General features: G+C 34.7%; 1 protein-coding gene across 4 annotated transcripts in view; it reads right to left on the bottom strand.

Annotated features, from left to right (window-relative positions):
* Positions 1 to 14794, bottom strand: part of GOLM2 (golgi membrane protein 2) — a 97266-nt gene that overhangs the window by 19906 nt on the left and 62566 nt on the right. For 3 of the 4 annotated variants that reach the window (XM_019645016.1, XM_019645018.1, XM_019645019.1), the window contains exons 7-8: positions 11748 to 11846; positions 10616 to 10786 (exon numbers count right to left, since the gene is read on the bottom strand). In XM_019645016.1, the coding sequence (XP_019500561.1) occupies positions 10616 to 10786; positions 11748 to 11846 (270 nt within the window). Of the gene's footprint in view, positions 1 to 5568; positions 5681 to 10615; positions 10787 to 11747; positions 11847 to 14794 lie in introns of all 4 variants that reach the window. The other variant, XM_019645017.1, reaches the window with a different exon arrangement.

Genomic DNA, 14794 nt, shown 5'->3' with positions numbered 1-14794 from the left:
TAAAAATGCCCTCTACCCAAAGCCCTGCAAGCTAAAGCTAGAAATTTTGATATAAACTTTAGAGAAATCACCATAATAGTTGAGCCACTTAGAAAATTTGCCAGGTCATCTGATGACATCACCAGAGACATTTAAAGTGTAAACCAGGAAGAGCTATCATATTGCCAGTGTCTGTCCTCATTCCATCTGAAAATGCCAACATCAAGAAAATCTTCTCAACTGCATGCCTTCTAGACTAAAAAACTGATTTCATCGTTTATTCTAACCATTAACCTCTGTTTTTCTTTTGTTTCCATAGCAATGCCCAGGACTGAGAGACTGGTTCAATGGGTTATGAGACAATCTACCAACTCAGTTTCTGGACTATGAAACTTCTTGGGGAAGTTTCAGACAGGTGAACGATGAAATTCAGGACCTACTACCCAAAATATGGCTCCTTGGCATGTTAAATACAGTAGTCCCCCGTTATCCATGGTTTCGCTTTCTGTGGCTTCAGTTACCTGCATTTGACCTTGGTCCAAAAATATGAAATGGAAAATTCCAAAAATAAAAAATTCATAAGTTTTAAATTGTGCGCAATTCTGAGTAGAGTGATGAAAGTTGTACAACCCTGCTTCATTCCACCCAGGTCATGAATTATCCTTTTGTCCACTGTATCTACACTGTATAAGCTACCCAGCCATTTGTCAATTAGCAGTCATCTCAGTTATCTGATCGACTGTCACAGTATCTCAGTGCTTGTGTTCAAACAACCCTTGTTTTACTTAATAATGGCCTCAAAGCGCAGAGTAGTGGTGCTGGCAATTCAGATATGCCAAAGAGAAGCTGTAAAGTGCTTCCTTTAAGTGAAAAAGTGAGTATGGTACAATAAGATATTTTGAAAGAGAAAGACCACATTCAGATAACTTTTATTACAGCATATTGTTATAATTGTTCTATGGTGTTACTGTTAATCTTTTACAGTGCCTAATTTATAAATTAAACTTTACCATAGGTATGTACGTATAGAAAAAACATAGACTATATATATATATATATATGGTTTGGTACTATCTGTGGTTTCAGGCATCCCCTGGGGGTCTTGGAATGTATCTCCTGTGGATAAGGACAGACTACTATATTTCAAGCTGAAGGAATTTGAGAAATGGCACGTGCAGGAAGGACTTTCTGAAGCAGGTCATAAAACCCTCATGTGAGAGGTGCTCCCCCTATACTGGAGGAAAGGAATATCCTTATATATAAGATAGAGGAACACGGAGAAGAATCTAAAAAAATAAACCTTGCTAAGTTTCTCCCAGTTTACTACACTTACTTCATCCCCTTTGTCCTATAGCATTTCCACAACTTCCCACTCTTCATCAGATCTAGCATAAAAACACTCAGGTTTAACTATTTCTTTAAGTCTTCATTTCCTTATGAAGAGTCCCCTGTCATGTAAAATTTACATTAAATAAATTTGTATGTTTTTCTCCCATTAATCTGTCTATATTAGTTTAATTTTCAGACCCAGTCAGGGACCCTAAGAAGGTCAAGGAAAACTTTTTCCTCCCCGACAGTGGTTAATTACAGAATAATATGGACTATACATTAATGAAAGTGTGTTCAATGGATTGAAGTAGTATGAGAAGAGAGTGATTGACATGGTTAAGATGATATGCATATGAAGGAGACGTTTATCAAATAGGTGACAGCAGAGCACAGCTTTAAAGTATGATTAGGAGTTTGCTACAAATAGAGTAAGAAAAAGAAATATTAAGGAATTTTCCCAAAATTTCAAAAGTATAAAGGTGGTATGATACAGTGAAAAAAGCAGTGACCCTGAAGATAAGGGACCCAGATAATAGTCCTGGTTGTCCCACTATTTACCTCAAGCAAGTTAAACTCTCTGGATCTAATTTTCTTGTCTGTAAAACGAGGGAATCACATTGAAGTCTCAAACTTTAAGTGAACTTTAATGTAAATATAAATAAGGTTTAGGGTAGGGCCTGAAATCTTTTTAACAATCACAGGTGATATGGATGCTACTGGCCCACTGATTTACACTTTGAATATTTAGGGCATTAGATTATCTCTACAGGTTCCATGTACCTTAAAAGTTTATTTCAAATAATTCCTCTACTTTATTGAATTTTTTTAGGCAAATAGGATTTTGAGAAGGATAAAAGCAAAAAAATTATAAGGTTAAAAAAAAAAGAAAGTTATAAGGCAAAAATACACTTAAAAAATAATTTCCCTTTATGACTAAATAGAGTTGTGGATGGAAAAGAGGCCACATATTAAACCTGATAAGCTCAGGAGACTGAAAATAACCACACAGGATGATGTAAACATAAAAATTCCTAACTAAGGGCCGGCTGAGTGGCTCAGTTGGTTAAGAGCTCACTAGGGAGCACCAGCTCTGAGCAGTAGGGCCGCTGTTTGGATCCCACATTAAGGGCCAGTGACGCTGCGCCCTCTACAGCTAAGATGGTGAACAACAGCTCGACCTGGAGCTGGGCGGCAGTGGGTTGCCATGAGCTACATGAGTGGCTGGCAGCCAGCTTGAGCGGCTGGCAGCCTGCGAGAGCTGCTGTTAGCGTCAATGAGCGGGCGACCAATGATCAGCGACCGATTGCCTCACCCGGGAAGAGCACAATAATCATACCAACATGAGCCAGTGAAGCGATGTCCTCCACAACTAGACTGAAGAACAAAACAGCAATGTGTCTACCTGTCTGTTCTCCTTCCTCGATTTCCCCAACACTGTTCCCCTCCCCCAACTCCCCAATAAAATCTTAAAAAAAATTTTTTTTTTTTAAATTCCTAACTAAGGTGGGCCATGGAGGGAAGTCACATCTTTAGTCTGTAGCTTCCTTGACACAGGTCATTTTCTATCTTAATGAGCCTGTCTACTGTCTTTTTTGCATCTAGGATAACATGCCCTTGGAATGTCAGTACTCCCTTTTTCCAGCCCAGAGCAGGAAACTATAGAACCCTTCATTATTATTCTTATCCCCTGATTACCATTTCTAAGTGCTGTAAAAAGTGAACTATTAACTATCCACCCATCTATGTAAAATAAGTACCTGTCTCTCCAATTTACTTTTATCCAATATCAGAGATTTCCCCAGTTTTGCTTTCTCCCACCCCCTTAATCTACCACCAATGGATTTCATGTAACCTTTCTCCTTTGATTCTACATATAAAATAAGCTGCAAACCGCCATTTTGCGGAGCATTTTCTCAATCTGTTGATATTTTGCTTCCTGGAAATTGTCTTTAGTTTGGCTCAAATAAACTCGTATAAGCTTTCTCTTAAACTGGATGTTTTTTTCATTGACAGAGCTTACCCTCTGGAAAATAAACATTTAAATATAATCACTTTCATAGTTAACATCATGGTATATCTTTTTAACTCCTTATTAAAAAAAATGTATTGGACATATGAACAACTAATTTAAAGTTTCAAGAAATGAGAAATACCAAAAAGTAAATTATAATCTACATAATAGTGATATACAAATTGAAAATATAATGAAAAAACGTTCCCTTTTTAAGTCATGAAAAAAAGTTAAATCTTTTAACAATTTAACTTGAAAAGTTAGATATTTACTCAAAGAAAAGTATAAGACTAGGATGAAGCATGAATAAATGAAGTCTTAGATATAAAGACAGTAATACAATATTGCCCAATTTGATATGTAGCTTTAATTCAATACTCATTAAGGTTTCGAGGTCTAGTTATAGAACTTGATAAACTAATAGTGAAATCCTTCTGGAAGAACATAGAAAAAAATAGTTTTTAAAAAAACTTTAAGGTAGGTTCAAATAATTATAAAACAATAGTCTTCAAACCCATGCGTGATAAAGATACTGGTCTCACTTTTCTGGAGTGGAGGTCCTAAAACCCTTGGAATTTCCTAAGTGATAGGAGTCTTAAAGGTTTCTTTTGTTATGTTAATGAGTTGCTAGGCCAACTGACCACACAAATAGAGGCTTGAAACTTTCAGTTTCACTCCCCTGACCTACAGGAAGGTGATGTTGAGTCACTCACCAATGTATGGTGGATTTAACCAACCATGCCTATGTAATAAAGCCTCCATAAAAACCCTAAAAGACACGGGATTGGAATGCTTCCTGGTTGGTGAACATGTAATTTGGTGAGAGTAAAGAGCTTGGAGTGAACATGGAAGCTATGCACTGTTGCCCCATATCTTGTACTGTGGGTTTCTTCTGTCTGGCTGTTCCTGAGTTATATCCTTTTACAATATAAACTGATAACCGGTAATCTAGTAAGTAAAATGTTTCTCTGAGTTCTGTGAGCTGCTCAAGCAAATTAATCAAACCCATGGAGGGGGGTATTGGAAACTCAGATCTACAGACAGGAGGTCAGAAGAACAGGCAACAACCTAGACTTGCAACTGGTGTCTGAAATGTGGGTGAGGGGGTGGCAGTCTTGTAGGAGTGAGCCCTTAACCTGTGAGATCTGAGGCGATCTCTAGGTAGATAGTGTGAGAATTGAGTTGAATGTAGGACACCTTGTTGGAGCCAGGAAATTGCTTGGTGGTACAGGAAAAACCCACACACATCAGAATCAGTATAAGAATAGTTATGGGGCGGCTGGTTAGCTTAGGTGATTAGAGCACAGGCTCATGATACCAAGGGTGCCAGTTCGATTCTCACATGGGCCAAGGAGCTGCACCCTCCACAACTAGATTGAAGACAACTTCTTGACTTGGAGCTGATGGGTCCTGGAAAAACACACTGTTCCCAAATAAAATTTCTTAAAAAAAAGAAAGAAAGAAAAGAATAGTTATCATATGCTAGGGATAAAAACAAGAATTGGAAAAAAGGAAAATTTTAGAGATAGGTTAAAAACAGTAAAATAATTTAATGTGTATGTGTGGTAAACAAGTAAATACCACAAAGGAAAAATAAATGGTAAGACTCCTGGGACAAATGATTATCAGGATAGAGAAAAACTATTTTGGATCACTGTAAATTTCAAAGAGGTGAAATAATCAATTAGAGGGGAATAAATTAAAATTGAGTAGTATACTTATGCCCAAGGAAGGACTGATGATTTTCTATAGAAGAAATGAAGGCTGTCATAACAGTCAAGATGGGTATCCCTGAATATATACAAATAAAAATCTATTGTATCAATTTCAGCTAAATTGCAGGATATAAATTGGTGCAGCCACTATGGAAAATGGTATGGAGGCTCCTCAAAAAATTAAAAACAGAACTACCATATGATCCAGCAATTCCACTTTTGGGTTATTTATTCGAAGAAAATGAAAACGCTAACTCAACAAGATATATGCACTCCCATGTTCATTGCAGCATTATTTACAATAGCAAAGATATAGAAACAACCTATATGGATGGATGGATGGATGGACGGATGGACGGATAGACAGATATAGATATTGCTATATACAAGGAAGATTATTCAGCCATAAAAAAGAATGAGTCTTGCTATCTGCAACAAGAATGGACCCGAGGGTATTATGCGAAATAAGTCAGACAGATAAAAAGAAATACCATATGATCTCTCTTATACATGGAATCTAAAACAAAAACCAACCTCAAGATCATAGATACAGAGAACGCATTGGTAGTTGCAGAGTCAGATGGGAGATGGGGAGAGAAATGGGTAAAGAGTTTCAAAAGGTAATAAGAAAAAAAAAATGCCGTTGCTGTAAAACAGACAGAAAATTTGAATCATGTTAAAAATATTTTACTTTAGATATATACACATACATGTTTATATATGTGCTAATGCATATGAAATAAGTATATATAATATAAACACTAATGCATACCTAATATTTCTAAAATAATGAAAATACTATATTCTAAATCTTTAAGATGAAACCAAATATAAGTACATTCTTAGAAAATTGCATTAAAAGAATTTAAAACTAAAAGCTAAGAAAAAAAATTCAGTCATATTTCTGTACATTAGCAATGAACAATTTAAAAAGGAAATTAAGAAAACAATTTGATTTAAAATAATATCGAAATGAATAAAATGCTTAGGAATAAATTTAACCAAGGAGGCACGAGATATATATACTGAAAACTACATAACATTGCTGAAAGAAATTAAAGATATCCTAAATAAATGGAGAGACATCCCATTTTTATAGACTGGAAGACTTAATATTGTTTATATGAGAATATGCCTCAAAGCAATCTACAGATTCAATGCAATTTCTATTAAAATCTGAGTTGCCTTTTTAGAAATAAACAAGCGATCCTAAAATTCACATGGACTTGTAAGAGGTATCAAATAGTCAAAATAATTTTATAAAGAAGGGCAAAATTGGAAGACTCATACTTCCCAACTTCAAAACTTACTACAAAGTGTTAGTAATCAGAACAGTGTGGTACTGGTTTCTGGTCGCACTGGAACAGAGTTCAGAGTCCAGCATAAACCCATACATCTGCAGTCAACTTGTTTTTGACAAGGATGGCAATACTGTTCAATCGGGAAAGAAGAGTCTCTTCAACAAAGTGCTGGTACAACTGAATACCCACATTCAGAATAAAGGTGTATCCTTACCTCACACCATATACAAAAATTACCTTAAAATCACCAAAAACCCACATATAAAAGCTGAAACTATAAAGCTCTTAGAAGAAAACATAGCAGGAAAACTCCATGACCTTCAATTTGGCAAAGGTTTCTTAGATAGGACACAAAAACATGAACAAAAGAAAAAATAGATAAACTAAAATTCACCAAAATTAAAAAATTCTGCATCCAAGGACACTATCAGAGTGAAAAGGCAACCCATAGAATGGGCAAAAATATGTATTTGCAAATCATATATCTGATGAGTGTCTAGTATCCTGAATATATAAAGAACGTTTAAAACTCAACAATAAAGACAAACAACTCAATTTAAAAATGGGCAAAGGAGGGCTGGCCAAGTGGCTCAGTTGGTTAAGAGCTCGCTCAAGAGTTTGAGTTCTGAGCAGCGGCGGTTCGATTCCCAGCCCGAGCTGAGCAGCCGCTGAGCTACCAACAGGTGGCAGGATGGCTCAGCTTAAAAAAAAAAAAAAAAAAAAAAGGGCAAAGGACCTGAATAGACATTTCTCCAAAGAGGATACAAAAATGGCAAACAAGTACATGAAAAGATGCTCAATGTCATTAGATATCAGGAAAATGCAAATGAAAAACAAAGAGATACCAGTTCATCCTCATTAGGATAGCAATATTAAATAAAGAAAAAAAGAAAAAGATTAAGTGCTGACAAACACATGGAGAAATTGGAACCCTGAAGCATTGCTGGTGGGACTGTAAAATGGTGCAGCTGCTGTAGAAAAGTTTGGCAGCTCCTTATAAAGCTAAACATAGAATTATACCATATGACCTAGCAATTCCACATGTAGGTATATACTTGAAAGAATTGAAAACAGGTGTTCAACAAAAACTTGTAAATGAATGTTTAACAGCACTATTCACAATAGCCAAAAAGTGGAAACAATCCAAATGTCCATCAACAGGTGAATGGATAAACGTAATGCATTCGTACAACTGAATATTATCCAGCCATAAAAAGGAATAAAATAATAATATATGCTACAACATGGCTGAACCTTAAAAACAATGTGCTAAGTGAAAGAAGCCAAACACAAAAGGCTACGTATTATATGATTCTTTTATATGAAATATCCAGAATAGCTGAATCCGTAGCGTCAGAGAGCAGGTTAGTCATTGCCAGGAAATATGGGTAGGAGAAAATGGGCAGTAACTGCTTAATGGGTAGTTTTCTTTTGGGGTGATGACAATGTACAGGACAAGACAGTTGTGATGATTGCACAACTCTGTGAGTGTACTAAGTACCTCTGAATTGAACACTTTGGTGAATTTTATGTGCATTTCACCTCAATTTAAAAATTATTTTTAATAAAAAAATACTTTTACATGATAAAATATAATAGTCTCATATCAAGAAAGGCAAAAGAGAAAAACTGTGGTAATTTATAAAAGGTCAGTATCTGAATTATTTATAAAGGTTTGATACAAAGATACAGGATCAATTTCTAAAGTTACCGGACTAAGTGGTCAAAACTGATGCACAGTTTATATACCAAGAAATAATTACAGTAAAATTCCTCACAAAAATGAACAGGTCACCAGAAAGTAAATGCTTATTAAATCATCTTTAAGGAATCATATTCTAAATGCCCTATCAAAGGGTTAAAAAGTAAACGTGGTCAGGCCATGTGGAAATAAATAAATTTAAACATCTCCAGTGATACTGTGAAACTGTTCTACAATGTATAACAATAATCTGACAATAGACGAGTATAACAGGAGCCATAAAGCTAGTCAAATACTTTGACCTAGTAATTTCAGGTTGGGGACTACCTTTTTTTTTTTTTTTTTTAAGCTGAGCCATCCTGCCACCTGTTGGTAGCTCAGAGGCAGCTCAGCTCCGGCCAGAATTCAAACCGCTGTTGTTCAGAGCTCGCACTCATGAAGGAGCTCTTAACCAACTGAGCCACTGGGCGGGCTCCGGGGACTACCCTTTTAAAGGAATACCCAAAGTAGGAGAAGCAGGAAATAATTTGAAAAAAGGATATTCATAGTTATAACAACTAACATGAGAGAATATGAAATAATTTAAATAATCAAAAAAGTAGAACTAAATGAACTACTATTGCCTAAGCACAATGGGATATCTGCATGTGTCTCTGTGTGTGTTTGTTTGTGTGTGTGTGTGTGTGTGTGTGTGTGTGTGTGTATACACACACACAATATACATTTTAAATATATATATATATATATATATATAAAATATTTAAAATGACAAACATTAACTATTTGATAGGTTAAAATGCATGTAAGAAATAATGTCCAAGTAAATTACAAAATAGTGCTCACATTGATTTCAACTCTACATATACACTGAAAAGAATCTGGAGTGTTTAAAGTTCAATAGGCTCTTTTAAAAATGAGTTTTAGAGGGTAATAATTTCCTGGTAATTATTTTCCAATCACATTATTTGCCCAAAGATTGGTTAAAAAAAAAATACGTGTAAGGCAACAATAAAAAATGTTATACGATAAACTATAAGTTTAGAAGAAAATCTTAAACGATCAAATGAAAATATTTTATTTAGTAATACCCTCACTCTAAATCTCTTTTTGTTGAAGGTAAAAGTTTTCAGGTCAATACCCCACCAAGATTTTGAGAAATTGTTTTTTTCACTGTATTTAAAATGTTAGCCATATTCTTGTAGCTAAAAACATTTTTCATATAATACTTTAGTCAAGACATACGGATATGCTTTTAAATATCAAGGAAGGAAAGTCAATTAAAAGTACAAACTATATGTTCATATAGATGCAGATATGTGAATAACTGCCATAAGATCAATAAAAGTATCTTGAATAGATTAAAAAATGTAACACTGTGCAGTTCTCATTGTACAAGCAACCTGGGTACAAATAGCTGCCTAAACACTGCTTTGAACAGTTGTTGCCATAGAAGCCATCATAAAAAGCAAACAAAGGCAAACTGGAGCTTTTAGACATTCTGTCTGTTCAGAAGTTCAAGGGAAGAAGCCTTAAAAAGCAGAAGCAGTAAAAAGTAGAGTTGAAGGAAGCTGTCTCATATAGTTTAAGAGACACTGTCCTGCCCCTAAATCTCTCTACTACCAGAATTTTTTCTTATACTTCCTGAGAATCTACCAGAGTTATACAAATGAACAGGTATTGTCCATTTATCAAAATCAATACCTCTGAAACAATTAAGCAGTCATACTTATTACACAGTACTACGAATATGTTTAACTTCTTTCACTTCTCTCCTAAGTCTTAAATGAAGGAAACTGCAATTAGAGGGAATGAAAAAGGAAGCAGCACTGAGCCTTCCACTATGGCAATCTCCCAAGGTCTACATTTCTCTCAGAATCCATTTTTCAAAACTATCTTTTCTTCCTTCTAATCAACATTTTCATTCACTAGCCTAGTAATATATATCTTTCCTTACTTCTCAAAAAAAACCTTTACAGTCATAAGGACTAATAACGTTTTAAAAAATGAATTCACCAAAGAACAAAATAAACAAACAAAAAACAGAAACAGACTCATAGATATAGAGAACAAACTGATGGTTACCAGATGGAAGGGACTTTTGGGGGATGGGTGAAAAAGGTAGGTGCAGGGTTGAAGAAGTACAAATTGGCAGTTACAAAATAGTCATGGGGATATAAAGTACAGCATAGGAAATATAGTCAATACTGTAATAACTATGTGTAGTGCAAGATGGGTATACTAGACTAATCAAGGGGGATCACTTCATAGATTATATAAATGTCTAACCATACACTTGTACACCTGAAATTAATATAAAATAACATTGAATGTCAACTATAATTGAAAAGAAAATCAACTCACCTGAAATTTATTATTTAACATTGGTGAACATGAGTTTTCTAAGTCTTTAAAAGTTTACTTAACCTGCTTTTACAAAAATTTTATCACCATCATACTTTTTCTTTATATGCATATAGATTCATTAGAGATTATAATAATAAAGACCTTAATTGAGATTTGTAAACAAACATGTTATACTTAAATCTTTTCAGCATAATATTCATCAACTGATTCTTACTTTGCTTCAACTTATGGAAATCACCGACTCTATCCTTGGTAGCCTGTTTTAGTATTTCTGCTTGAATTCTGGGTTCACTCTCCAAGTTTGGGCCTGGAATCAAACGCTGAAAAAGATTGGAAGGGTTCTGTTTTGAAGTTCCAGGGTTTCCATTGAGGTTTCCATGAGAATCTATGACAGAAAAACATCCAGTTATGGCCATATTTTGCAGAAGAATTTTACAAGACCTGCTTTACAAAAGCTAAGACACACTGTTGTCTGATACTGGGTAGTCAGGTAGCTTTTTAAAAAAGCTTTATGCTAATTTCTTTAACCAAATCTTCTGGTTATGTAAAGTTTACTTATCAGTCCTTGTGAGCATCCCCAGTACTCATTATAAACCTAATCACCAAAGAGATATATGGCAGAAACTGAAAAACTAAAATAGCATGATACAGGTTGAATGACTCCTTTCCTCCCTCCAAATGCTATATTGCTGTCAGTAATCCCCAAAATCCAGTAAGGCTTTTAGAAGTTCCATACTCTAAGTAATTTTAATCTATCAGTAACTCAAAACTGTTAATTTTTTATTTTTTTTCTTGTTAGTATCTCCTGGATATAACCTTTCTTTCTCCCACCTCCGTTTTCCTCATCAAAGCCTTAATTCAGATCCTTATTATAATTACTTTTAATCATATCAATTCTTATTTTAGAGGAACATTTCTGTAAATTTGAACAGGTTTTCAGTAGAAAACAGATACATTCATAAGTACAGAGTAGGGAGTTTAAGACATGTGGATTGAGTAATTTATAGAAAGCCTCTGTGAGATAAATTTGAACACATTTTGAAGATTCATTTCTACAGACTGGCAGAGATGGAAGGGAATGTGGTCCAGAGTAGCAGAACAAATAATTCTTCTACTTTTAATAATCCATTAGACAATGTGCATTTTTAAATGATTACTTCTTCCTGAGCTTTTATCAGTCATTTGAAAACATGTAACATTAACTAGAAGAATGTTACTTTACTTATCCTGATACTAAAAAATGACATGTTTTATTCACTATATAAAAATACATGACCAGGAAATTGGTTTTCAAATAAAAATTTAAGAATAAAATCTTTAAAAAAAAAAAAAAGAAGACTTCATACCTGGAACCATATTTGGGGAGAGAGGTTGTCCAGTTGGACGATGGGAGATTGCTTGATGATTTGCATATTGAGAAACAGAAATAGGGGGTTTCTTTAAAACTAAAAGAAGAAAATAGATCCATATTATTCCTATTGATATGATTTCTATAAACCAACCACCATAAATCTATTTACATTGCACTAATCCTATGATGCTTATCCTAATTTTATAATCCTTACAGTTGGTATATATAAAATTAATTTGTGGTTACTAATTGATACATTGTACCAAACATCACAAATCTTGGTGATCAATAAATCTGACCAGAATATAAGACAGTAGGAACGCTGTCTTCACCACTATATTCCCAATACTTAGACTAGTATCTGGCACATAATAGGAGCTCAAGTAAGATTTGAGCAAGAAATAAATTATAGGAGCTCAAGTAAGATTTGAGTAAGAAATAAATAAATTTCTTCAGTAACAACGAGATCTTTTTATATAAATAGTGTAAATAAAAGTTGACATTTATAGATTAGGTAAAACAATGAAAATATGCTACTCCAAGTTGCTCAGTTTTTAAATGAAAACTAAATATGAGTGATGCAACAAGTTGAAATTTTATTTTTGAAGAGGAAATTTTAGTTGCACCAAGGGCTTTACTAACAAAGATGTATATACTTATAGTAGAGACTTTTTTGTCCCTTAAGAAATGAAGGCAACTGGGAAAGATAACTTTTCACTTGCTACCACTGATTCCACTGCATCTATGGGCAGCTTAACATGATAGAAAGGCAGAGAACAGCAAAGAAGGAAACTAGAGAGAGGGGAAACAGAGAAAAAAAATCAAAGCCTATCTGTAAGATATGGTTAGGGGCACATTTTATTCTTCTAAAACTTTAGTGTGGCAGAGACAATACTATGTGATCCTATTTCATTGTATTTTTCCTGGCATAGAGAAAGAGCAGCCTTCCTACAGTTAGGGGTCATACAACTGGGTTCTGACCATGAGAATGTAGGTGAAACTGAACATGCCACTTTCAAGAACGGTGATAAAATATTCTGTGCAAATTGCCTACAACCTGTCTTCCCTTTCTGCCACAACTCAGCAGGCTACAAATGGAGATGGTGGCATCAAATAATGGAAAAGGACACTGCTTGAAGAACTGCAAAGAGAGACATCTAACCTGCATCAGACTGTAATATGAACAATAAATAAATCCTGATTTTTTTAAGCCACTGCAATTTCAGAGCCATTTGTTAATACACCACAGCCTAGTAGTCAATCCTAACTAGTATACTTGGGTTATTTATAATCCTTAAAGATTATTTCAATCACTCAATTTTGTTTATTATTATATAGGCCTCTAAACTTAAGGATCCAAGTTTAAAATTCACTCTAAGAAAGCAACCCACTCAGATTTACAGAATACTGAGGTTTTCCATATCTCACTGTGTTCCCATCACCTTGTTCCTATAGCCAGCTGCAATGCCCAACACCCACTTCTTCCCACAAGACAGCTAAATAACGTCAGCTAACATCTTAAAAGAGCAGTACTTTGTCAGATTTAACAATACAATTATTTGCTAACAGACTCTGAAGACACTAAGCATCTGGTAAATATATCTGGAAAGAGAAGTCAGTCACAATCTATAAATTTGTTGATCACTGTTGGACCATCGCTGGCTCCAGCACTATACAAACCAGAAGACAAGAGAGGGCAGGGCGCCACCACTCCTAAACAAGAAGTGATCATACATGTCTTTAGCTGATATGATAATGCCTCCTGCTCAAGAACAAGGTGACTATTTGGAGGCAAAACTATGATTTACTAAGGTAGGCAAAAGATGGATTAAAAGAGCCTTTTCAAAATAACCAGTGGAGTTTAGATCTGATATATTAGAAACAGAGTAGTAATCCAGAGCCCTTATAAGTTTGTCATCAATAATACATATTCCCATAGAAAGTTTAGAAAAACAGAAACGCACAAAGAAATTTAAAGTTAGCTGTAATTTCACAACTTAAAGATAACCACTGTTACCATGTTGAGAGTATCTTTTTGATATTTGGGGTTCTGTCACCATGTGTTTGATCCCCTTTACCTTCCTTATCATTCCCCCAATCCCCTTCCCCTCTAGTAGCCACCATTCTATTATCTGTATCTATAAGTTTGGATTTTTTACTTCTTTGTATGTTTATTTTGCTTGTTCTTTTGCTGCTTTCTATTTTATATCACACATTAATGAACTCATATGATTCTTTTTCCATCCGACTTATTTCACTTAGCATGATACTCTCGAGATCCATCCACGTTGTGACAAATGGCAATATTTCATTTTTATGGCTGAGTAGTAATCCCTTGTATGTATGTACCACACCTTCTTTCAGTCATCCTTTGAAGGACTATTGTCTTGGCTATTGTGAATAATGCTGCAATGAACCTCTATCTTTATGAATAAGTGTTTTCAAATTTTGGGTCATATAGTAGCTCTATTTTTTTATTTTTTTGAGGAACCCCCACACTGTTTTCCATAGTGGCTGTGCTAACTTACATTCCCATCAGCAGTGTGAGAGGGTTCCCTTTTCTCCCCATTCTCTCCAACACTTGTTAGCTCTTGTCTTATTGATAATAGCCATTCTAATAAGTGTGAGGTGGTTATCTCATTGTGGTTTTGATTTGCATTTCCTTTATAGCTAGTGAATTTGAGCATCTTTTTAATATATCTGTTGGTCATTTGTATATCTTCCTAAGAAAAGTGTCTATTCAGATCCTTCTGTCCATTTTTTATTGGATTGTTGTTTTGTTGCTGTTGTTGAGTTGTATGAGTTCTTTATATATTTTGGCTATTAGTCTCTTAATTGGAGGTATCACTTGCAAATATCTTTTCCTTTCGGTTAGTTGCATTTTTGGTTTTTTGATGGGTTCTGTTGTTGTGCAGAGGTTTTTAGTTTGATGTAGTCCCACTCATTTATTTTTGCTTTTACTTCCCTTGACTTTGGGTTCAAGTTCACAAAAACCCTGAGACCAAGGTCTATAAGTTTAGTGTCTATGTTTTTTTCTAGGTA

This window comes from Hipposideros armiger, unplaced genomic scaffold, assembly GCF_001890085.2.
Source record: "Hipposideros armiger isolate ML-2016 unplaced genomic scaffold, ASM189008v1 scaffold_92, whole genome shotgun sequence".
In the NCBI taxonomy this organism is placed as follows: Eukaryota; Metazoa; Chordata; class Mammalia; order Chiroptera; family Hipposideridae; genus Hipposideros; species Hipposideros armiger.
Note: the sequence above shows the minus strand (reverse complement) of the source record. Positions and strands in the feature narration are given on the sequence as shown.